The 25,714-nt window shown below is 42.9% G+C and overlaps 2 protein-coding genes and 1 pseudogene across 4 annotated transcripts in view; 2 read left to right on the top strand and 1 right to left on the bottom strand.

Moving 5' to 3' along the window:
- Positions 1–1,326: 1,326 nt before the first annotated feature.
- The window catches only part of LOC148220225 (arrestin domain-containing protein 3-like), a 69,249-nt gene continuing 44,861 nt past the window's right edge, over positions 1,327–25,714 (bottom strand). The window contains exons 8-9 of one of the 3 annotated variants that reach the window (XR_015799070.1): positions 3,303–5,507; positions 1,327–1,656 (exon numbers count right to left, since the gene is read on the bottom strand). Coding sequence is in view for 2 of the 3 variants with exons in the window: in XM_088155621.1 (XP_088011747.1) it covers positions 5,385–5,507 (123 nt within the window). In the remaining variant the exon portion in view is untranslated. Of the gene's footprint in view, positions 5,508–25,714 lie in introns of all 3 variants that reach the window. The other 2 variants (XM_088155621.1, XM_088155626.1) reach the window with 2 other exon arrangements.
- LOC148220227 (endogenous retrovirus group K member 8 Gag polyprotein-like) lies at positions 5,799–7,929 on the top strand (annotated as a pseudogene).
- LOC148220226 (endogenous retrovirus group 3 member 1 Env polyprotein-like) lies at positions 10,496–14,086 on the top strand. The gene is made up of 3 exons (XM_088155759.1): positions 10,496–10,529; positions 11,879–12,777; positions 13,919–14,086. The coding sequence occupies exons 1-3, from the start codon at positions 10,496–10,498 to the stop codon at positions 14,084–14,086; spliced, it is 1,101 nt and encodes a 366-aa protein (XP_088011885.1).

Genomic DNA, 25,714 nt, shown 5'->3' with positions numbered 1-25,714 from the left:
TGTGTCCATCCCTTTTCAGCAGTCCACACAGCTTTTTTTGTAGTTAAAAGATTTCAATACAACCCTTCCCATTTAGGGGTTAAGTTTTCTTCTTTCCACCCTTTTATCAGTACCCAGTGTCCTGGCTTGATATTGTGAATGTTAAAACTAAGGGGTACTAATTGAGCTAATATCCCTTGCTTTCTTAAATAGTTTACATTCAGTCCCATAGTTTGCATATATGTTTGAATGGTGGTATCTTTGATTACTATAGGGTCATGCGGTATTTCCTGGGAATATGGTATTCCATATAGCATTTCATAGGCTGACAGTCCCATGTTAGCATTTGGAAGAGTCCTTATATTTAATAATGCTAGTGGTAGGCATTTTACCCATGACATTTTAGTTTCAGTCATTAATTTAGTCAATTGTTGCTTTAGGGTTTGGTTCATTCTTTCTACCCTGCCTGAACTCTGAGGATGCCATGGAGTATGATATTCCCAGGTAATGTTTAATGCTTGTGCCAAATTTTTAATAATTTTTGAGGTGAAATGCATCCCCTGGTCCAAATCAATTGCTATAATCATCCCAAATCACAGTATTATTTGTTCTAATAATATTTTTGCTACAAATCTTGCTGTGGCCCTTGTAGCTGGATATGCTTCTACCCAATGAATAAGCTGATCTACCACTACTAACAAATATTTTCAGTTATTAACTTTTGGAAGCTCAGTATAATCTATCTGTATTCTTTCAAAAGGACCGAATGCTACTTTTCTTCCCCTTAAAGTGGTCTATCTCTTTGCTTTTTTATTCACCTTTTGACATGCTAAACACCCTTGGGTTATTTGTTTAGCTATCTCAAATACTCCTATACACCTGTAAAATTTCAAAAATTGGTCATACAAGGCCCTAGTTCCCCAATGGGTTCTTTGGTGTAATTGTTTTAAAATCCCCCTGGTCTGTGTCAAGCGTGGTGTTCAGATGGGGAGGGAGAGAGTGGGGTTTAGAAAAGCCACACAGCCGTGTTTTGGCTATATGGTCTCTGGTTCCAAGTTTTGTCTTGTGCGGGTGGTGGTGCTTGTGGAGGGTAAGGAGAGGGAAGGTTATCTAAAGGGTCCCAGGGCTTTTTATCCTTTTCCACCTCCCCTTTAGTTCTTAAGGCATATATATCCTTGCCCATGCCCTATCTGTTCTATGGGTTTTCTATCCCAGCAGAGGCCAACAGCCACCTGAGGCCACCAAAGGTGGGACGCCCCCCCAGGATAAATTGTTCTCCCGAGAGAAATGGAAATTCATCACGTCGGGGACACCAAATTTGTTATAAATTTACTCACCACAATCGGGTAGGTCAATCAATAAGGCAATTTATTAATTCGTTGATAAGGAATGGGCAAGAAGAGCTGGGGATGGGGGGAATCTGCACTCCACCAACACATCCATCCTACTCCCGGTCACTACCCCTTTTATAGGCAGTTTCTGGTGGGGCTGTGTCGTGCCTACTGTGCTGGGGTACAAGTCCGAGCAAGCCCGAACATGTTGACTACCACTCAAGTAGTAGTAGCCACAAGCCCCCACCAGGTCTGGACAAAGCTCGAACATGTTGTCGGGTTACATTCCTAGGAAGCAGGTAACAGCAGTAACAAGTCTGTTCATGTTCCCATGTTTTCCTTATACCTAAAAAGTGGATACAATTCATAATTAGAGTGACAAAATAATAAAAAATACATTATAAAAAAGCCAACAATACACAGCAAAGTGATTTAAAAATATATAATTAAATATTTTTTTTCTTGTGTCTCATGTCCATGCTTTACTTTGGATTTATTATTCTTGTTTATATTGATCCCATGTTCTATTTCCATAATGACACGAATCACTATGTAACATCTCACAATTCTTCTGAAAGAGGCATTTATTGTCTGAGTAGAACAGGAGGTGTATATGTGGGAAAAAGTGTTTGTGACTGGACTTTATCTTTGGGTTTATCTATTAGTAGAAGAAGGGAGACTTTGTAGAAAACTAAATGATTCAAACTGCTGTTTGCAAACAGATGACAATGGAAAAGTGGTGAAACAAATAACAAAGGGAATAAGAAAGTGTGATCATGTACCAGTCGAAACATGATAAAGATGAGAATGGGACATGTTTTCGTGGTTACTTGGTGGACTATGGGTTAAATGAATACTTTTTTTCCTCTTATGTGCTGTAGCAACTCTCATCTTTTTACCATGGATGATCCCTTGCTTAGTGCAATTTATTCAACATGTGATCAAGGGGATGCAGGTAATAGCCATGCCTACAGATCCAGAAATGGCTACAAAAGGACAGAAATTGATGTCACTTCAAATAATTGCAAAACCTAAAAGGACCCAGAAACAGAAAATTAAGTCAATGATAATTAAAGATTGTAAAGACAATTACTGAGAAAATAAAAAGGGAGGGATTGAAAGGAATGAGGGATTTGTCTTTACAAACAAACTGTGAGTCTGCTGACAAATAAAGTTAGATACAGAGATGTTGCCCTTGTGTTTCAGCCTCCAGATTGTTGACAGATTCTTTTTGCATCCTGATGATAGGCCAAAATTTGCTTTCACAGTGCCAGCTCTCAACACTGATGAACCTGCACAGAGATATCAATGGAAGGTTCTTCCCCAGGGCATGCGAAACTCGCCAGCCATTTGCCAGCGGTATGTCGCTCATGCCTTGTCTGGAGTTCGCAAGCAGTTCCCTGATGCCCGAATTTATCATTATATGGATGATATCCTGGTGGCAGCGTCCACTCAGGATGAGCTGCTGAGAATAAAACCTCAGTTGTTCGATGTTTTGCATTCACATGGGCTGCAGGTGACTCCAGAAAAGGTTCAAGAGCTACCTCCTTGGAAATACTTAGGAGTCAAAATCATGGAGAAAACAATTCAGCACCAAGAGGTGCAATTCGAGTGTTCTATCAGGACACTGAATGATGTGCAAAAATTGATGTGTGTCGTCAATTGGTTATGTCCATATTTGGGACTGACCACGACACAATTGTCTCCATTGTTTGATTTGTTGAAGAGGGACTCTGATTTGAAGTCACCCAGCACGTTGAGGTGAGACGAGCACTGGAGGAGGTTCAGCAGGTGATTTCTGCTTTCCAAGTTTATCACATTGATCCTTCCATTGATGTCACTGTTTTCATTATCGCTCCATATCAACAACCTACAGGTATCATTGGCCAATGGGATGACAAATGGTCTGATCCCTTGCACGTTTTGGAATGGGTCTTTTTGCCTCATCAGCTATGAAAAACGGCAACCCCAATCTTTGAATTGTTTTCTCACCCGATACGCAAGTGCTGGCAACGGTGCTTGCAGTTGATGGGAGCAGATCCTGCAGAAATCATACTCCCGGTACCGTGGGAGGACTTTGAAGGGGCCTTTGTAAAGAATGTTTCTCTGCAAAGTGCTCTCGACAGTTTTTCAGGGCAGATCACTTATCATCTGCCCAGCCACAGGCTACTGCACGTGGCGAAATCGAATCATTTTTATTTGCTGCCCAAACATAGTCAGGAGCCGGTGCAAGGGCCCACCGTCTTTACTGACGGCTCAGGAAGAACAGGAAAATCCATTGTTACTTGTCAGGATGGATCTGAGTGGCAGGTTCTGGAAGGTCATGAGTCTGGCTCAGCCCAATTGGTTGAATTGAGGGCTGCTGTCATGGCGTTTCAGAGATTTTCTCAGGAACCTTTCAATTTGGTCACAGATTCTGCCTATGTGGCTGACATCGCACAGTGGTTGGGTCATTCAGTTTTGAAGGAGGTCAGTAATCCTGCCTTGTTTCATTTACTGAGGACCTTGTAGTGTGCAATTCAGGTCAGGGTTCATCCATTCTATGTTCTGCATGTAAGGAGTCACATCGATTTACCAGGATTTATAGCAGAAGGAAACGCGAGGGCTGACAAGTTAGCTAACCCAGTGTAGGTAGCACCTCAGCCTGATACAGGCCAAGGCATCGCATGGATTTTTCCATCAGAAATCACATACGTTGCAGAAGCAGTTTCAGCTGTCGCCAACTGAGGATCGTGACATTGTTGAGGAGTGTGACAACTGTCATGCGCTGGCTCTGCCATTTCCAGCAGGGGTGAACCCCAGAGGCCTTAGGACCTTGGAGCTTTGGCAGACTGATGTCACCCAGATTGCTGAGTTTGGCTGGCTCAGGTATGTGCATGTGACGGTGGACACGTTCTCCTCTGTGATGTGGGCTTCTGCTCACACTGGGGAAAAGGCCCGCGATGTCATTGCCCACTGGAGGCAGGCCTTTGCCTCTCTAGGCATACCCTCTGCTATGAAAACCGACAATGGTCCTGCATATGCATTGCAACAGGTGTGGCAGTTCCTACAGTTGTGTGGTGTGTCACACAAGTTTGGTGTCCCTCATTGCCTGACTGGTCAAGCCATTGCAGAATGCGCTCACAGTACTCTGAAGTGGTGTTGGAGTCAGTAAGTCAGGAGTTTCTCTGAATCCTTCAGGGAGAGATCAGAATGCAGGGATTGAGTTGAAACCTTTAGATGGATTGAAGTATATTAGGCCTCTCACTTATAAGGCAGAGGTGAAGATATAGGTTGTAACATAAGAGAGAGAAAATAAGTAAGTAAATGGAATAAGTTTTAAGTGCTTTTAGTAAGCAAAAGGTCTTAGATGCCTGAGAAGTAGTACATGTTCTAGTGAAGGTTGAAAAACATACTAGTGTTTTCTTAGAGACTCCAAGAACCTAGCTTTAGACATAATAGAGTTAGAGTTAAGAATATTGCTTACATTTTTCAGTTAGAACAAGATAGGCCATGAACGTAATTTACACGTAGCTTGGCGTGTTAAGAAACTAGAATTCTAATAGGTTAAGAAGTAGTGGTCCGAGTCTGTTGGCGGCCTAGTAGGAGCTCTGACTCTGCAGCCTGTCTATAGAAAACTACCTTAGTTATGTTAAAGGTCTGTTCAAGGTTACCGTGTCCTTGGCGTGACTATAGGAGAAAAACAAGATCATAAATTTTAACGTTGAGATAAGCAAGAACAAAGGAAAAGACATCTGGGGAAGCAAGATACTGTTTAGTCGACATACCATGTCCACTTCAAAGAGTATCTTACGCAATAACTAGACTGTAGAAAGATAGATCTTAGATGAACCAATAGAATTACTATTAACATATATACGTCTTTTGTGTAACCAATCATACTCTTTGTAACAAACTCTAAGTAACCACTGAAAATGTATAAAAATCATCTCTTTGTTAAAAATAAAGATTCTGCTCTTTGCATTCATATTGAGTGCGTGTTATTGATTCCTGTTCTCCAGCATGAAGACCCCAGCATCTTGGTGACCCCGACGTGATGATCCGAAGGGGCCAGACTGCTTAACAGACGGACTTTTATGTGGAGGGTCTCTGTGCGTGCCGCCTAGGAAAACGTTGACTTCCAGCAGTGGTTGCGACCGGGCGTCCGAGAGAGGGGCGAGTGGCCACTGTCGACCGGTGAGTCGGAGCCTTAGACGGCTGTAAAAAATTTGCGGGATGGGAAACAGGGTATCAGCTATCGAGAAGGCTACTGTTGATGCCTTAATGAAACTTGCCCAAAAGAAAGGAGAGACTGTTGATCGGTCTTCGCTCGTGAATTTACTGTATTGGGCTAAACGTCGTGGTTTTTTAAAAGACTCTACCGATGTTTTTAAAGAGACTACTTGGCAAGAAGTCGGGGCAGATTTGTGGGAAGCTATACAAACTGGGAATAAGGAGGCAAAATCATTAGCTCCTACGGACCGGCAGCTGTGCATGTTAATTGAACAAATGGGTGCTGAAATTGAGCTGGAACTCGCAGCACAGACCATGGTCACTGCCGTAGCTGGTAAACTCACCCAAGAGTCCGCTACTGCCCCACCCGTGTACATGTCAGCCCCTGCGGCCCTTGGCCCCTATGATGATCTAATACCACCCTGGGACCCTACCGATGTTCATAATGTGCCTTCCTTTGCACCCCCGGCACCTACGGCACCCTCTGCGCCCTCGGTACCTACTGCACCCCCAGTAACAATAAGCGTAGCGCCCGCTAATCCCACTAATATTGACCCCGTGTTACATCTGCCCTCACCTCCCACTTTCGACCCAGCGACTGTGCCTCTTCCCGAAGAAACAGAAATGGACACGGACGATTTACAGTCCACACTGCAAAAGCAGACCGAAACCATGCTTGAACTGTTAGGTGAAATGAAGCAGCTTGATAAGGGTTCCAAAAGTAAAACGATTCGGGAAGCATATAAAAAGGCCCATAACGCCATTCTCTCGGGCCTCAAAACTTTAGAGGAAAATTCTTTTTCTGCACCTAATACATCTACATCTCAACGCCGTCAGAACATTATCAATTTGGTTAAGGCGGGGGAGTGGGATATGCCAACTGCAAATCAATTTCTAGCATCTAAAGGTTTACCCCCAATAATGCTTTCCAAAACTGAAAACACAAATGTTTCTCATTCTACAGAAAAGGAAGGGATGGGATTGTTAACTACCTTTAATGACTCTTTTCAGCGTTGGTGGAACAAAGGAGGGGAGGGAGGTTAGGGGGGCTCGGGAAGCTCGGGAAGCTCGGGGAAAGGTTCTGACAAAACTTCCATCCCCAAAGACCCTTCTTTTGACATGAATAAGAGGTGGAAAGGAGTGGTAACAAATACTGAGTTGACGGGAGATTTTCAGTTTGTCTCAGCTCCGGTGGTGCGAGGAACTGGTGGTAATAATGCTTGGCAGCCCTTAGACTGGCAAATGATAGCAAGGGTTCAAAAATCTGTAATGGACTATGGTGTTGATAATCGCTTGGTAAGGCAGCAAGTAGAAGCATTGCTAAAATATCAAGAACTCGTCCCTGCCGACCTTAAGGCTATGTTTGAGCTTATACTAGGACCTACTAGTTATATGTTATTTTTATCAAAGTGGCAACAAAGATTGGAGCTTAAACAATTAGATAATGTCAATTTGCCACAAGGTGATCCTCTATGCTTTGCCACGCTAGATATGCTTATGGGAAATGGTCAATTCATCGATCCACAAAGACAGGCAGCGTTAGGAGCTCGCATTCTAGCTCAAAGCAAGTCTGCTGCTTTAGAAGCTTTTAACAGCTTGCCCCAAGTAGGTAAGCCCCGACAACCTTATTTACATATTCAGCAAAAGGAAGATGAATCCTTTTTGACTTTTGTGGACAGGATTAAAGAAGGAGTAGAGGCAGCACCAGATGTCCCTCCTGATATGAAAGATACTTTAGTAAAAGAAATAGCTATGCAAAATGCAAATGCCACCTGCAAGCGATTATTAGCAGCATTACCAGCTCATATGACAATAATACAAATGATTGAACAATGTTCATGAGCCCCTTTAGAAATTGAAAAGGACAAAGCTCGAATTCATGCTGCTGCTTTAGCTGCAGCCATTACTCAAGCACACAAGCAAGGGAACGGGGACAAAGGCCCTCCCAATACATGCTATAATTGCGGTCATACCGGACATATTAGAAAGCATTGTCCTTTACGTTTGGCAAAACAACAACAAAATAACAATACGAACCTCACATCTACATCATTTGTCGGCACTTGCCGCAGATGCGAAAAGTTTGGCCACAAGGCAAATGAATGCCGATCCAAATTTTAAAAGGATGGGACACCGTTGGCGGGAAACGAGATGTGCTGCGAGGGGGGCGCGGCGAACAAAAAGAACCCCTCAGTAGCCATGGCTGTCTCTACAACATGCTCCCCGCCACAAAAGGGAGCGCTGGAGTCGATTTGGTAACTAGAGACTCCGTGACTATTTTTGATGATTCTGTTACTGTCATCGATAGCACTACCAAAGGTCCACTAGGTGGCGGTATGGCCGCATTATTGCTAGGGAGCTCGTCGGCCACTTTAGACGGCATTTTTGTTTTACCTGGTGTAATTGATGCTGATTATTGTGGTATTATCAGAATAGTAGTGAAAGTCTTTTCCCCACCAATGTTCATTCCACAAGGTAGTGTAATTGCTCAACTTGTTCCTTTTCTTCCCCAGGTTCCAACAACTACTAATTCACAAAGATCTGGTGGTTTTGGTAGTACCGGACCCTTAATTGCCTTTGCTCAAGTCATGACTAGTGATAGACCGACCCGACAAGTAACCGTAAAATTGTATTCTGATAATATCGATGATTCCGAAATGCTTGAACATTCAATGATGCTAGACACTGGGTCAGACGTCACCATAATACCATTAACTGCTTGGCCTCAGCAGTGGCCCACTACACTCTTAAATGAGCAAATCTTAGGAGTTGCTGGAACCACCCGTACTTTACAAAGTCAGGAATTCGTAGAAATTACTGATAAAGAGGGAAACAAGGCTGTAGTAAAACCTTATGTACTAGACACTCCTCTTTGGATCCTTGGTAGAGACACACTTAGTCAATGGAATGTCATCTTAACCAACCAACATTTTCAGGGGCGGCCACTGAGCCGATAGGTGCTCGACCCACTATACAACTAACATGGAAATCAGACCAACCAGTATGGGTGGCTCAGTGGCCCATCACTAAAGATAAATTAGAGCATCTCCATTCATTAGTACAAGAACAATTAGCCTTTGGTCATTTACAACCTTCTATGAGTCCCTGGAATACCCCCGTTTTTGTTATACAAAAAAAGTCGGGAAAATGGAGATTTTTACATGACTTAAGGGCAGTCAATAATCAAATGCACTCTTTAGGAATTCTGCAACCAGGTTTGCCATCGCCAGCTGGTTTACCAAAAAACTATCACCTGTTTATTATTGATATCAAAGATTGCTTTTTAAGCATTCCGTTGCACCCTGAAGATACCAAACGATTTGCATTTAGTGTGCCCTCCATTAATCACAGTGCACCTATGAAAAGATATGAGTGGGTGGTACTCCCTCAAGGTATGAAAAATAGTCCTACAATTTGTCAATGGTTTGTAGACCAAGCCTTACATCAATGGAGACTTAACAATCCAAATTTTCTAATTTTCTAACATATCATTATATGGATGACATTTTAGTCACAAGTGAATTTCCATTACCGCACTTAAAACAAAAGGAATTATTGCTAGAGTTAGAAAAGTGGGGATTGAAAGTGGCAGAAGAAAAGGTGCAATTCTCCAACCCTTGGTCTTATTTGGGCTTTAAAATAACACAAGCTCGCTTTGTGCCTCAAAAGGTAACTTTACATGCAAATATTGAAACAGTCAATGATGTGCAAAAGCTTCTAGGAGACATTCAAAGCATATGTGCATGGGCAGGTATTTCAAATCAAGATTTAGATCCTTTAAGAAAATTGTTACAAGGTTCAAAGGACATTAATGATAAAAGGGAATTAACCCAAGAAGGGAAACAAGCACTGCAAATAATTGCTAAAAAGTTGCATTGTACAACTGCTTTTAGGTTTGATCCTACCATACCAAGAAACCTTTATATAATTAACTACCCTGCTGAACAAATTGCTATAATTGGGCAGGAATCATTCAAGACCTTCTTCTTATTGGAATGGGTGTTTTTAGCATGTAGCCCCACTTCCTCTGTTACAAGACATATTGATCATTTAGGATCCTTAATTCTGAAAGCACGCCAACGAGTGCGTACTGTTTTTGGAGTTGATGCATCTTCTCTTTATGTGCCCATAAATAATTTGTCTCTTTGCACTGAATGGCTATCACTATCGTATACATTCACTACAGCCACTATTGGCTTAGAACTTGATAATCATTATCCGTCACATGCCTTGTTTTCCACTAACCTCCCACTAAAAGGTCAAACATTGCTAAACTCTAAGCCAATTCCCAATGCGATCACTGTTTTTACTGATGCCAGTGGAAGGACCAAAAGGTTCGGATATGCAATATGGAAAAATGGCAACTGGGATGTCGTAGTTTACCAACATCCGGAAGGATCAGTACAATTACTTGAACTCAAGGCTGTAACCTTGGCTTTTCAACACTTTGACTCTCAAGAAATTAATCTTGTTAGCGATTCCTTGTATGTTGCCTCTATCTTGGAAAGAATTGAGGACGCATTAATAGGTCGAATCTCAAACTCCTTAATTTATCATGAACTCATTCTTCTAGTAAATGCAATTAATATTAGGCACCATGCCTTTTTCTCAACACATATCCTCAGCCAGCTCAATCTACCAGGGTTTTTATCAGAAGGAAATGCCAAAATTGACCAAATCGTATCCTCACCAGCCATTGGACTCAGTAATTTTGACCTTGCCGTTGCCTCTCATGCCTTTTTTCACCAGTCAGCATTAAGCCTACAGAAGGAATTCCATCTAACAAAACGAGAGGCACGAGGTATCATAGCATGTTGTCCTGATTGTGCAAAACTACCCCCAATCCAGTTACAAGGAGTGAACCCTCGTGATCTCCACCCTAGAACATTGTTTCAATCAGATGTCACAATCGTGCCATCATTTGGACGCTTTAAACATGTACATGTCACTGTTGATACCTGTAGCAGACTAGTATGGGCAACGCCTATGATAAATGCCAAAAGCAAGGCAACCTGCAGACACTGGTTAGAAGCTTTTGCAGTGCTTGGTGTCCCACAACAAATAAAAACAGATAATGGTCCTAATTATGTTAGTTCTACTTCACGTGAGTTCCTACGCAGATGGAACATTACCCATGTCACAGGAGTACCTCACAATAGTACTGGGCAAGCTATTGTAGAACGCAAACATCAAGACCTTAAACGCCTTTTCTCTGCTTTACAAAGGGAGGAGAATGTCACCGTCTCTCCACAAGAAATCGTAGCAAAAACATTGTATGTCCACAATTGGAAAATGTGGATGGAACGCCCTGAGTTAAAAACCCAAATGTTGCCCATTACATTGCATTTTTGCAAGGATGAATCTTTGACTGTTCATAAGATACAAGTATCTGTATGGGAACCCCAATCACAACAATGGACTGGTCCCCACCAATTATTGACATGGGGATGGGGTTATGCTTGTGTATTAACAGGTGCTAAACCTAATTGGATCCCAGCCAAGTGGGTCAAGCCTTGGATATCAAAGATTGAGGAAGCTGGAGAAGACACGGAGCCAAATTCAACGGTGGACGAATAGAGTGCAAGATTCATCCTGATCCTAATCATTATTCTCAAGGAACCAATAAGAACACACCCTAATATCCCAGACTTTCCAGATGTGATTGATTTGCGTAGACTAGTACAGAAATATCTTAGGTCTAGAATACAAGAAGTATTATTTCCTCGTTGTGGTTGTGTAGTATGGAAATTAGGAACTTTCTTATGTGGAAATTGTAAAAGGGAGTATAACTCCAGTGATATTTATACTTGCTTTTTGGGATGAAATGAATGTCAGGAACGCCAATCAGTAAGACCTTTAGAATCACTTAGAAAGTGGTTGAAACTGCATGACTTAACTGTTAGTGAAGCTATAAGCTTATTTGAATCAATAGAAGAAAGGAATTTAGCATTGCATGCGTGGTATATTTTAAATTATACAAAGCTAGTTCAGACTGCTTGGTGTACTATTATTATATCTAGCCAATATACTGTTGCCTGCAAAATCCATAGCAATAACGATGCTAATTAAGCTACTAACACTATGTTTGACTCTTACCCAGTGCTTTTCGCAATCAATCAACCTCCCTCAAGAGAACTTCTGGATCGCTTCGGCCAACAAAACTGGTAACACAAATTTTTGTTTACATCTTAGTGCAGCCACTGACCCATTTAAAACTTGCCTCATTGGGTCACCGGTACAACCACAAGAAATCACTATAGCCCCCCCTATCAATTGCTCAGAAGTAAAAAACAACAGTCACTGCCTGGCAAAAATAATCAAATCTCTAAATACAACCCTGCCATGGGATCCTCAAGAGTTAAATTTACTAGACAGTCGAAAAGCAAGTCACTCTGGATGTGTGTATTTTGGGCAGACTAGTTGGAACATTAACGAATCTAAAAAACAAGTCTGGCTAACCCCTCGTAAGTTTTACAATAGTAGTGAACATTGTGGATCATCCCCCTATGGGTGGGGTTCAGGTCATATTCACTTAGACATTTCTAAGGCCCTTTCCCTACCTCAAGGCCTATATTTAATCTGTGGAGATAGAGCCTGGCAAGGAATACCTTATCATGCTTATGGGGGTCCTTGTTACCTTGGCAAGTTATCTTTAATGCTACCCTCTTTTAATAATTTGATTGCCTGGAACATTTCCAAAAATCAAAGGGAAAAACGACAAGTCTCAGAATTAGATGATAAATGCGATGATGAAGTGGAACTATGGAGTAGAACCGCTCGATTTTTTGCAGCATTACTACCCCCAGTGGGAACAGCACAAGCGCTAACTGAGATCCAACACCTAGCGTGCTGGACAGCTAAACAGGCCAATGTCACTACACAAGTTCTGTCCCAAATGGCTCAAGATATGAGTAGTCTCCGACAAGCTATTCTCCAAAACAGAGCAGCTATTGATTACCTTTTGTTGGCCCAAAGTAAAGGCTGTGAAGATTTTGAAGGAATGTGTTGTTTTAACTTGTCCGATCATAGTGATTCAATCCATAAGCAACTAGAATGGCTCCAAGATCACACTAAGAAGACTACTGTCAATCACAACCCCCTTGATGACTGGTTAATGTCTTTTGGAATTTCTGCATGGGTAAAAGATATCCTTAAGATAGGAATTATTATTGTACTAATTGTAGTAATTGCGTTATGTATGGGACGTTGCATCATCCAGTGTTTTTCCTTTCAAAATCAACGTATGGCCAATGCTGTTTTTGAAAAGAAAGGGGGAGATGTTGGTGGCCTAGTAGGAGCTCTGGCTCTGCAGCCTGTCTATAGAAAACTACCTTAGTTATGTTAAAGGTCTGTTCAAGGTTACCGTGTCCTTGGCGTGACTATAGGAGAAAAACAAGATCATAAATTTTAACGTTGAGATAAGCAAGAACAAAGGAAAAGACATCTTGGGGAAGCAAGATCCTGATCCTGTTTAGTCGACATACCATGTCCACTTCAAAGAGTATCTTACGCAATAACTAGACTGTAGAAAGATAGATCTTAGATGAACCAATAGAATTACTATTAACATATATACGTCTTTTGTGTAACCAATCATACTCTTTGTAACAAACTCTAAGTAACCACTGAAAACGTATAAAAATCATCTCTTTGTTAAAAATAAAGATTCTGCTCTTTGCATTCATATTGAGTGCGTGTTATTGATTCCTGTTCTCCAGCATGAAGACCCCAGCACGAGTCTGGTCCGATTCTACGTCTTAGTTTGCTCATAAGTTTCTATAAAAGAAGAGGCTTGGAAAGAGCCATTGCTTTTAGCCATTGCTTTTATGCCACGGCTTTTGCTCTGCTTTTGCTTGGCTGCTCTGAAACCAACACCCGAGAACAAGATAGGAGCTGCCCGGCTCCTCCGGCCCTGCTGGGACCACAGGGGGCTTCTGCTTCTGTTTGGGACTTTGAGCTAGAACCTGGAATGGACTTTGTTAGCTTTGACTCTGCATTTGAGACTGATGTGCTTCTGCAATAAATAACTTTCCAGTTACTATTAGCCGCTTGCTCTTTAAATAAAAGAAGAAGTAGCCCGACAGTGTGGGTGCACAGGAGGCACCTGGAGGTCGCCAGAAACCTCACAAAGTGGGTTCTTGACAAACAAAAACGGGGAATGCAGAGTGAAACCTCACATGGTCAGTTGGCAAAAGCTTTGTACACCATCAATTACCTCACGGTGCCACAGAACTCAAATAACCCTGTCATTTTGAATCACCACTTCTCGTTACAGGCTTCAGACAAGATGCACCTGCCTCGAGCCAAAGTTCTGGTGTGAAATCTAGTCACCAAACAGTGGGTAGGCTTTTATGACCTTGTGTCTTCAGGGTGCGGGTATGCATGTGTGTCCACAGATACTGGGGTGCGCTGGGTACCTTCGAGGTGTGTCCTTCCTGACCTGCAACCGCAGAGACAGAATCTGGCTGACAGGCAGGGTGGAAGCTGTGACCAAACTGAAAGTCATCAAGTGGAGGACTCATCGAGTGAGGACTCAGATGCAGACGATGCGAGTCATCATCTGACGAGCCAACCACGAGCAGAGACTGATCATTCTTCATTTTCACTTTCTACATTGTTCATTTTTCTCTTTTCTTTTTCTTTTTTAAATGGTAAAAGGGTGAGATGTTGCCCTTGTGTTTCAGCTTTCTGATTGTTGACAGATTCTTTTTGCAGTTTCTCACACTCTGTTCTTGTAAATAATGAATGCTTTGCATTCCTCTTTGGAGGAAGAGAGAATTGATGGACTGTTGATGGGACCTATGGGGTCAGGAGGTATTATCCTCACTGTCCAATCCATGGTCATTCTTGGAATTCTATAAATAGACATTGTCCTGGGGTACAATGCAAAAATGTGTATTCTATCACCATCTGTTAAAATGTGGGAGGGGTGGTGATCCTTATCTCTGTGGGAGATATCCTCTGCTGATGTGCCATCTGATAAGATCGGGGGATGATCACCGTTATCTATTCACAACCCATCCTTCCTCCAGAAGATATATTCTGTTAATGGGCCATTAAGTCCTATTGTGTGACTGATAAGATTGCATCACCCCATTGGGAGATGCCCCAGCCAGGGGCAGGAGCCAAGCCTTTCCTACCTAGATAAAAAACTGGGGTTTGGGACCCGAGGGCAGACCTTTCTACTGGATCCCAGAGGAAAGTCGGACCTTTTCCACATCATCGCTGGATCTTCGGAGGAAAACTGCACCTTCTACAGGAGCACTGCTTCAACAGAACCACATCCGTCATCCAGGAGGACTGCAGTCACCATTTATACGGACTGCTACTAACACCCTGACTGACAGGGTGTCAGGTTGTATTTCTGACTGTGTTGGTGGTTGTTTCTTTTATATTATTGCATGTATTTTATTTTTTCTCTTTTCTCCTATTAAATTGTATTACTGACTTGGAGTCTCGCACTGGTTTTACTTTCAAACCAACACATTAATTGGCGCCCAACGTGGGGCTCGAAGGGTACTGAGAAAAGTCAGTATTACAATTTTGTTTTCACCATGATTCTCAACATTCTTACATGGGTTTTATATCTTGCTCTCTATATTTTTCCACACATGGGGAACTATCTGCCAGCTGTAATGCCCCTGTGTAGACCAGGATATGGTATAAAAATTGCTTTACTGGCTTATTATGTCAACTGCATGATAACCTCCGAGGCAATGAACATAATCCAGAATATATACTCGACTTTGTTTGCTTGTCCTAGTCTAGGTTGCTACATCCGGGGTTTTAACAATCACACCCAGCCCTTGGGGGGAGGGGTAAAGGATGATTTTTTCCAATCTTTCCAGCCTGATACAGTAGTTTTTGGAAATGTTGAGTTCCCGCTGGATGCTAAGGACAGCATAATATTGTTGTTAGTTCTGCTTTGTCTCCTCTGCACAGCCTTTACAGCCTACAACATGCTTAGAAACAGAACACTACATGGCGTATTGATGCGTATTCTTGAGGAAGAGGAAAAAAGAAACAAATCAACTTCGTCTACGACTGCACAGAATGTCACAAAGAGGAGAAGAAGCAAACAAAAAGCAACAGTGTCCGTGTCTATGCAGACTGCCACAGAGGAGAAAAAAGACAGAAGCACCATCAGCATCTCCACACAAACCATCACTGAGCCAGAACAGCCTAGACCAGTAGCAGTTGCCCCCGTTCAGAAGAAGAAATCAAAGAGCAAATCAGTTCGCATAGTGACTGACGAGGACGTGGCAGGACCTTCGCACCCAGCGGACGAGACAGAGCCAGAAATCATCACTCGCTCTCTATCCCTGGGTGAGCTGCGTGACCTGCGGAGGGAATTCACCCGCCAGACAAATGAGTCCATCTTGACCTGGCTGCTCCGCATCTGGGACGCTGCAGCCAATGACACCATTCTGGATGGAAGTGAGGCCAGGCAACCTCTCAAGTACCTCAGCCAATAGGGAAAGAGAGAGGGAAATGTGGCTGGGAAATTAGGATAAAAATGAGGCTGTGTCTTCTAACAATTTGAGAGACCCCAGGGGAAATGCCCCATGGCCTGTCCCTTTATTGAAATAAAGTTACAGGACTCCTCTGTCTCCTCTTTGGACATAAACGTCTGGTGTTTGTGGATTAATTTTTCTGACAAAGGGATTATGGCTGCTTTGAGAATTCACTGGGACCTCCATACACCCTGGCACCCTGAGAATTCAGGTGAAGTAGAAAGGATGAATGGAGAAATAAAGAAACATCCTTTTAAGCTGGTGGACAGAAACTAATATGACACTGATAGGCAAGATGGCTTTACAAAGAATTCGATGGGTGAAGGTATGGGTGTTAACGTCTTTGAAATGGGTCTTAATGTCAACTAATTTCAAGCAGCAGGTTTGTTACAGAGCCCAGACAGCTTGACTCCTGAAACAGATAGGTGGGTCTGCACAAGCCTGAACTTCAGAACTTTGGGGTAAAATGAAAGGTTCAAGGGGGAATATGTGGTAGGTGGTTCCAGAAGGCTGTACCTTTTTTTTGCGGTTTTGATTTAACTAGGTAGAAACATTAATTTTGTGTAGTGGCTTTGGTTTGTTAATTAGAATTTATTTTTTTCTGTGAGATAGGATTAGGAGGAAGGTAAAACAGGCCCAATTTTAAATGGTACAAAGAGAAACTTTATTACTAGAAACTATAGGGAAAAAAAAGAACTCAGAATAAAACTTTAGACCACTTTTCTTCCTCCCGCATATTTTCTCTTACACTGAAAACGTACAGAAAACAATTCAGACATTTTATTATCTTTAAAATAGTTTTTTACTAATTTATTTGAAAGATGAGACTTTCTTTATCAGTTAATGGCGAGAGGAATGTTGAATTTGTCTTTAAAAATGAGTTGTGGATCTGCTTGTAGATAAGGCTAGCACTGAGAGATAAAAGAAACAATGGGATGGATTCCACTGATTGATGAATGGAAAAAGGTATTTGCCTTTACAAACAAACTGTAGGGCTGATGATGAATGAAATTGGATATCGAAAGATGAAAGAAGCAACGGGGGGAAAACTATGAATTCTATAAGAATTAAAAATTAAAAGGGAGGGTTATACATTAGAGGGGAATTTCAGGTATCAGGCGTTCCGGGAAGTCTGTGCCTCTCAAGTACCTAAGCCAATGGGGAAAGAGAGAGAAATGCGGCCGGGAAAATAGGATAAAAAGGAGGCTGCGTCCTCCAAAAATTTGAGAGATCCCAGGGGAATGTCCCATGGCCTCTCCCTTTATTCGAATAAAGCAAAAAGGACTCCTCTGTCTCCTTTTTTGGATATAAACCTCTGGTGTTTGTGGATTAATTTTCCTGACAATTTTGGGGGGTCGTCCGGGATCTTTCCACCGTCCTGGGCGGCGGGCAGCGAGTGGAGCTGAAGGCGCGCCTCACCCAGTTTCGGTGATCAGCTCCCCTTGGTGCCCGCCGGTACCGGGCGATTGATTGGGTTCCCGAGACTGTCCAGGAGACAGACGAGTGGCGGACCAGGGGGGTCCGTGAAGAGTCCGCAGGGAAGGACCACTGAAAATCTCACCGGTGAGTAAAATGGGATCTTTGGGGAGCAAACCTGGGTAGACACCCATGGAGGGTAGAACAGGTAAAATGGGGCACCCAGAGAGGGTTGGAAGGGTGAAGCTGGGAAAGGGCCCCAGCAAAAGGGATGACGATCCCATAATACCCCCGGAGAGTCCCTTGGGGAGAATGCTGAGGTCTTGGGACAGATTGTATATTCACCCAGAAGTAACTATGGAAATGATGGTAAAATATTGTTATTTTGTGTGGCCAGAGTGTAAGTTGGCAAGGGGACTTACATGGCCACCTTATGGAACAGATAAAATTCATTTGTGTCAAATTTTGTGGAGGTATTTAGAGGAGAATTGGAAAGGATGGATTGAAAGGGAATGTGGATTAATATGGGTCAGACAAGGAACAAGAGAAATTTATGTGTTAAGAAAACAAAGGAGAAGAGGAAAGTGGTGAGGATTGGGATGTTTTTCAGCACCTTCCCCCGTCTTGTCCTCCAGTGTTGCCAGCTGCAGGTTGTCTGTATCACAACTTTCAGAGCAAGGGGATCAGGAAAATGTTATTCCTACAGCCCCACCTGAGAAGGATGATGGTGTAGGGGGAGGGGAGCAGCATGTTGTATCACCCCGTAGAACTAGAAGAGGAACTCAATTTAGGGCATCAGAAGCCCCCCAAGAGACAGGGGTACATCAGATGCCACTCCGTCAAGTTCCTTTGGGGGGTCAAGGGGGAGGATTTGGGTTTGTAATTGTACCACTTACTACCCAGGATATAAGAGGGTTGAAAAAAGAATTACCCCCATATTTGGACGATCCCATAGGGGTGGGGGAAAAGATAGAGGAATATTTGGGAAATGCGGATTATACATGGAAGGATTGGGATTTTCTTTTGGGAATTTTGTTTGGGTCATCAGAGAAACGAATGATTTTGCAGAAAGCTCGGCAGCTGTGGGAGGATGAACATCCACAAGCAGCGGGGGGGAGCTGGACCCAATGCACCTACGGTGGATGATGCCATCCCCCAGGCAGACCCCCAGTGGGACCCAAATAACCAGGCCAGTCTGGCTCGCCTCCGTGATTACCGTGCTTATTTGATTAGTGCAATCAAGTCAGCAGCTCCCAGAACTAACAACATAGCTAAGGCTATGTCATTAGAACAGGAGAAACAGGAAAGCCCTCATTGGTTGGAGAGGATTAGAGATGCCTTGAGGAAGCACGGGGGGATGGATCCTGAAGGGCCAGCCTTCAACACATTGCTTAAAGTACAATTTGTTACTAAAGCCTGGCCTGATAGACGGAAAGGGGTACAGAAAGATGAAGAGCGGCAAAATAAGCCTCTAGAGGAATTGGTTAGAAAAACACAGCAGATATATGTAAGAAGGGATGAGGAAAAGGCAAAAGCTAAAGCAAAGATGATGGCAGAGTTTTTGCAGCCCCGGAGGAATAAACCGCAGGGTCCAAGGGGTCCCCAGCGACGGAGGGGACGGGGGTCGGTCACAAGGAAGTGGCAGAGGGATTCCCTCCTCGGCAGGGGACAGCCGACCCAAACAGCGGCTGGGGAAGAACCAGTGTGCTATCTGCAGGGCAGAAGGGCATTGGAAAAACGTGTGTCCGCAGAAACAACTGGACCCTCAGGAGGAGGTAGTCCAGAGGATAATGGAAATGCATTATTAGGTGTGTCAGGGGCTCCTATTATATCAAGGACCCACTACTCAGGAGCCCTTGATAACTTTTAAGGTGGGTCCGGATCGAGAGGAGGTGTGTTTTCTGGTCGACACAGGGGGGCCTCTTGGTCCACCTTAAATTTTATACCTAAGGGGGGGAAATTGTCAAAAAGATCCTTGGTTATTCAAGAAGTAATCGGGAAGGATGAGCGAGTGCATTTTATTCAACCGCTGTTAATAGATGTGGGGGACAGATTTGAACTGCATGAATTCTTGTTTGTTCCTAATTGTGATTGTAATTTACTGGGAAGAAATTTGATGGCTAGAATGGGAATGCAAATTAGCATTGTAAAGAGTGACACGGAGTCCAAAACTGTCCTATCTTTTGTGTAAAATGTCTGAGAAGGTTTATGCTGTAATAAATCCGGAAGTATGGGCAGCCCCAGGGAAATATGGGAAGCTGGACATAGAGCCTCTCCAAATTACTTTGAAGCAACCAGGACAAGTGGTGTCTAAAAAGCAATACCCTCTTTCAAGGGAGGGAAAGAAGGGATTACAGCCTGTTATTGAGTCCCTGCGAAAAGCAGGTCTTTTAGAGCCGTGTATGTCTCCCTATAACACTCCTATCCTGCCGGTTAAGAAACCAGATGGAACCTACAGAATGGTGCAGGATTTAAGAATAATAAATGATATTGTCAAACCAAGGCATCCCACAGTTCCAGATCCATACACAATCCTGAATCAAATCCCTTCTTCACATCAGTATTATTCTGTACTGGATTTGAAGGATGCTTTCTGGGCGTGTCCAATCACAGAAGATAGTAAACAGTATTTTGCTCTTGAGTGGGAACAAAAGGAAGGAGGGGAAAATGGTAAAACAACAATTGACATGGACAGTACTCCCTCAAGGATATACAGAGTCACCAGTTCTGTTTGGGCAAGCGTTGCAGAAAATATTAAGAGAGTTTACTCCACCCTCAGAACTCAAGTTGTTGCAGTATGCAGATGATTTGCTCTTATCAGGGGAACAGGAAAAGGTGGTTGAAGAGGCTACTGTAAAGCTGCTTAATTTTCTTGCCTAAAAAAAAAGACTTAGAGTATCCAAAAAGAAAGCGCAGTTAGTAGAAAAGAAGGTCAAATATTTGTGACACATTCTGTCTGAAGGGTTACGGTGTATTGATCCAGAAAGGATACAAGGGATTTTACAGGTACCATTACCCCAGACTAAAAAGGAGTTACGGCAGTTTTTAGGGTTGGTGGGGTACTGCAGAGCATGGATCGAGGATTTTTCTGTGGTGGCCAGACCTTTATATAACTTTTTAACCCAAAACAGTCCTAATGTCGTGGTATGGACACCAGAAGGAGAGAAAAGCTTTAAGAAATTAAAAGACAAATTGGTTAATGCCCCAGTCTTAGCTCTTCCAGATGCAGAAAAAGAATTTCAGCTATATGTGGATGTCAAACAGGGTCATGCTAAAGGAATTTTGGTGCAAGAGCATGGGGGAACACGGAGACCTGTTGCCTATTTTTCGAAGTTGTTAGACCCGTTGGCCAGAGGCTGGCCCCATTGTCTGTAGAACTGTGCAGCCACAACTCTGATGGTGGCTGAGGCCCGAAAGCTGACAAGGGGAGGGTATCTCATTGTTAAAGTCCCACATCAGATTTAAAGCTTTGTTAACTGAGAGAGCCTCTAAGTAGATGACGAATGCTCGATTATTACAGTATGAATCTTGTTTAATGGAACAGGAGGATTTAGAATTTAAAAGTGGGGAAGATTTTAATCCAGCCTCTTATTTAAATGGCCCTAGAGAAAAGGGGGGCCAGGAAGAAATCCATGATTGTATCCAGGTTATAGACCTCCAGACACGGGCTAGGCAAGATCTACGGGATATTCCCTGGCCTGGGGGAGAGAATGTGTTCCATTGATAGGTCCTCAAAGGTGGTAGAAGAGAAACGATTTACAGGATACTCTATCGTGAATGGGAAGCAATTAAAGGAAGGGGGAAGGTTACCATGTACCTGGTCAGCTCAGAGAGCAGAGTTGTACGCGCTTGTGAGAGCCTGTGAATTATACCAGGACAAGACAGTGAATCTCTTTACTGATTCTAAATATGCATATGGGGTGATACATGCATTTGGAAAAACTATGGAAAGAAAGAGGTTTATTAAGCTGCAGAGGAAAGACGTTAGCTCACGAGAACTTAATCTCTCGCCTATTGGAGGCAGTGAATTTACCAAAAAGGGTGGCAATAATCCACATTAAGGGGCATCAGGCAGGATGGTCGGAGGAGGCAATAGGAAACCGACTGGCTGATGAAGAAGCTCGGAAAGGTGCATTGTTGCCAGAAGTCTCTAAGATCCTGCCTTTGCTCCCAGTAACTGCACCGCTGCCAGAGAAACTCTCTTTTCCACCAGAGGAACTTGAGATAATTAAAAAGAGTGGGGCAGAGGAAAGAGAAAATAATTGGTTTACAAGGGATGGTAAGCAGTGGATACCAAAAGCTCTGGCCTTACAATTGTTAAAACAACTTCATGAAGGGAGTCATTGGGGCTCCCGAGGACTGGCAGAAGCCTTCCTCAAAATGTACGCTGCTGTTGGTCTCTTTAGCCTGGCAAAGCGAGCTATTGAAGGTTGTTTATCTTGTGCTAAAACCAACAACAAAGTTACAAAGAAACTGGCCAGGGGAGGGAGGCGTTGGGCAGTACGTTCCTTCCAGAGATGCCTGGCAGATTTTACTGAAATGCCTCAAGTGGCAAGATTTAAATATCTTCTGGTAATAGTATGTCAATTAACCGGGTGGCCAGAAGCATTTCCAACTGTTTCAGCAACTACAAGATCAGTTGTTAAGGTATTTTTGGAACAAATAATTCCAAGATATAGGATGGTGAAAGCAATAGATTCAGATAGGGGAACTCATTTTACAAGAAAAATTCTTCAAGGAGTTATGACTGCTTTAGGGATACAGTGGAACCTTAATACCCCCTGGCACCCACAGAGTTCGGGTCAGGTTGAGAGGATGAATGGAGAAATAAAGAAACATCTCCTGAAGCTGGTGATCGAAACTAAGATGCTGTGGGTACAGCTCCGGCCCCTGGCTTTAGCAAGAATAAGAGCCAGACCCAGGGGAGATATTTAATTATCTCCCTTTGAATTGATGTTTGGAATTCCTTACCCTTGTAATTATCAGCCTAGTGGGGGGATAGAGATAAGTGATGTGTATTTAAAACAATATGTGGCCAGGATACTGTCTCTTGTGAAATCTCTTCGACAGGAAGCTCAGCTGGCACAGACCGTGCCTTTGGACTTGGCTGTTCACAACATCCAACCGGGACACTGGGTCCTAGTTGAGGGGTGGAAAGAAGCACCACTGGTGGCGAAGTGGCGTGGACCTTTTCAAGTGTTACTGACCACAGAAACAGCCATCAAGACAGCTGAACACGGGTGGACCCATCACACTCGGGTCAAGGTCTCTGCAGCCCCAGAGATTTGGACATCTCAGCTGCAGGAGAAGGACGGGAAGCTGCGACTGACACTCCTCAGGAGTGGACTGGAGCACTAGCCAGTGCGTCGACATCGGGGGAAGCCTCGTGTGCTCACCCACAGACTGCCTGCTGAAATAGTTTGTGTGGGCATCCCTCCTCTCAGATCTCCAGTCATTGGGGGCCAACCCTTGCTGTCATTGTTTTCTTTATGTTAAGCTGTTTCTGTGCCTTCACTCGCCACAGGTGGTGTGGAAGACAACGTGAAAGTAAAAATTAAGAGATTAGATTACACAATCAGAATGTTTCTCTTAATAATGTTACCTTTATATTATCAGTTAGGTTGGGGCCAAGAATGGGAAAATAATTTTTGACCTTAGGAGAAGAAGTAGCAAAAACCTTTAACCTTAGCAATTGTTGGGTCTGTGGAGGGCCAGGGGGATCTGAAAACTGGCCATGGGTGGCCAGCTCAGTTGAACCTAAATGGTGGATTAGCACCCTGAGTGAGGTCCGTAATGGAACAGGATTTTGGGATGAAGAAGGAAGTCCATGGCGGCTTCATTCTTCTGAAAGAGGCACTTACTGTCTAAATAGGACATGAAGCATATACATGGGAAAAAGCGTTTGTGACTGGACTTTATCTTTGGGTTTAGATTGTTGGACCCCCAACTGCCTTCCTTATGATTGTTCCAGATATCAAGGCAGATGGAATCAAACACATGTTAAGCTCAAAAATGGTAGCTGGGTAAAGTGCTCCTACCATAATTACCAGAAAGATTTAGAAGGCTGTAAAGCAGTGGGGAAGGATAAGTTTTTTGACCCCTTATTTTTAAGCTTCCCCCAAGGTAATTCCACAAGTAGGACACGTGTTAACCGTGACTACCAGTGGAAATGGCAACATCAAAATGGAACTCAAACCCTTTTAAATAGGTTCTGGTCCAAATCTAACAAAACAGATCTGGGATGTAACTGCAGGTGGAAACCTCAAGTGGGAGCTTGGAAATGCAACTACTGTGATTCTTATGGTGGGGCAACCATTGTTGGGGGACCACTAGGCCCAGGGAGTAAGCTGTATTTTGACTCTCCAATTGACCATGAAAATTGGGAAGGTCCCTTTGCCAATGGGACATGGGCTTTAAAGGGGCATTACTGGATTTGTGGCCAACATGCCTATCGCAGGTTCCCCCCAAACTGGTCAGGAATATGTTATGTGGGGTATATCAGACCACTGTTCTTTCTGCTACCACAGGTTCAGGGAAATCACTTAGGAATCAAGGTATATGATGATCTAATAAGAGAAAAGCGGTCAATTGATGTATCCCTGGCTGGCGGGAGCACACAAAGTTGGGGTGAATATGAATGGCCACCTGAACGAATCATACAACACTACGGACCAGCCACTTGGAATCCTAATGAATTAATATCACGTGCCAGAGAACCCATTTATAACCTAAACCAGATAATGAGGTTACAAGCTGTCTTTGAAATAGTAAGTAACCAGACAGCTACAGCTCTTGACCTTGCTGACCAGACTACTCAGATGAGAACTGCAATATTTCAACACCGGAAGGTATTAGACTATTTATTAGCAAAAGAAGGGGGAGTGTGTGGCAAATTTAATGAGTCAAACTGCTGTTTGCAAATAGATGACAATGGAAAGGTGGTGAAGCAAATAGCAAAAGAAATAAGAAAATTAGCTCATGTGCCAGTCCAAACATGGAAAGGATGGGAATGGGACATGTTTTCTTGGCTACCTGGTGGACTATGGGTTAAACAACTACTTTTTTTCCTCTTATGTGCTGTAGCAACTCTAATCTTTTTACCATGCATGATCCCTTGCTTAGTACAACTTATTCAACATGTGATCAAAGTGATGCAGGTAATAGCCACGCCTACTGATCCAGAAATGGTTACAAAAGGACAGAAATTGATGTCACTCCAAATAATTACAAAACCAAAAAGGACTCAGGAACAAGAAATTAAGTCAATGACAGCTAAAGTTTGTAAAGACAATTATTAAAAAATAAAAGAGGAGGGATTGAGAGTAATGTTGAATTTGTCTTTACAAATGAGTTGTGGATCAGCCTGTAGATAAGGCTAGCACTGAGAGATAAAAGAAACAATGGGATGGATTCCACTGATTGATGAATGGAAAGAGATATTTGCCTTTACAAACAAACTGTAGGGCTGCTGATAAATGAAATTGGATCTCGAAAGATGAAAGAAGCAACGGGGGGAAAACTATGAATTCTATAAGAATTAAAAATTAAAAGGGAGGGTTATACATTAGAGGGGAATTTCAGGTATCAGGCGTTCCGGGAAGTCTGTGCCTCTCAAGTACCTAAGCCAATGGGGAAAGAGAGAGGGAAATGCGGCCGGGAAAATAGGATAAAAAGGAGGCTGCGTCCTCCAAAAATTTGAGAGATCCCAGGGGAATGTCCCATGGCCTCTCCCTTTATTCGAATAAAGCAAAAAGGACTCCTCTGTCTCCTTTTTTGGACATAAACTTCTGGTGTTTGTGGATTAATTTTCCTGACAATGGAGATTTCTTTACAAGAAATAGTTTTCTCGTGGCTTTGATGTCACAGTGATCAGATGCCCGGGAGAATGGAGATTTAATTATTATTCAAAAACTCTTTTTTCGACTAACAGTTTTTTAGAACTATTATTGAAGACCATATCAACTTATGATGCACACTTTAAGGATTATAACAGTTAAAACAAAATTTTGCTTCATTTTTGAAAACAGGGTTTTTTTTTCATTTTCTTCTTCCCTGGGGAGCAGCAAGGGGTTTTTATTATGTAAATTTAGGGGGATTACAGCAATTTCCATATTTGTTTACTTTAACACCAATGCCTCTGTTCATATTTGCAGTTAGAACAGTTATATACACCTTATAATAGCTTTATGTGTTATAGGGAAACAAGAGACTTTTTTACATAGCATAAAAAATAGAAATTTCAGTCCATGACTTTCTTCCTTC

Source organism: Sturnus vulgaris, chromosome W (assembly GCF_052056855.1).
Source record: "Sturnus vulgaris isolate bStuVul1 chromosome W, bStuVul1.hap1, whole genome shotgun sequence".
NCBI classification, from domain to species: domain Eukaryota; kingdom Metazoa; phylum Chordata; class Aves; order Passeriformes; family Sturnidae; genus Sturnus; species Sturnus vulgaris.
This window is presented reverse-complemented; position numbering and strand designations above follow the sequence as displayed.

Excerpts from the sequence above, each read along its gene's own strand:
- LOC148220226 (XM_088155759.1), top strand. The coding sequence starts at position 10,496 with ATGGGCAACGCCTATGATAAATGCCAAAAGCAAG. Across the intron at positions 10,530-11,878 it reads TGATAAATGCCAAAAGCAAG|AGTTAAATTTACTAGACAGT; the intron begins GCAACCTGCAGA and ends GGGATCCTCAAG. Across the intron at positions 12,778-13,918 it reads ATCAACGTATGGCCAATGCT|ATACTGGGGTGCGCTGGGTA; the intron begins GTTTTTGAAAAG and ends GTGTGTCCACAG.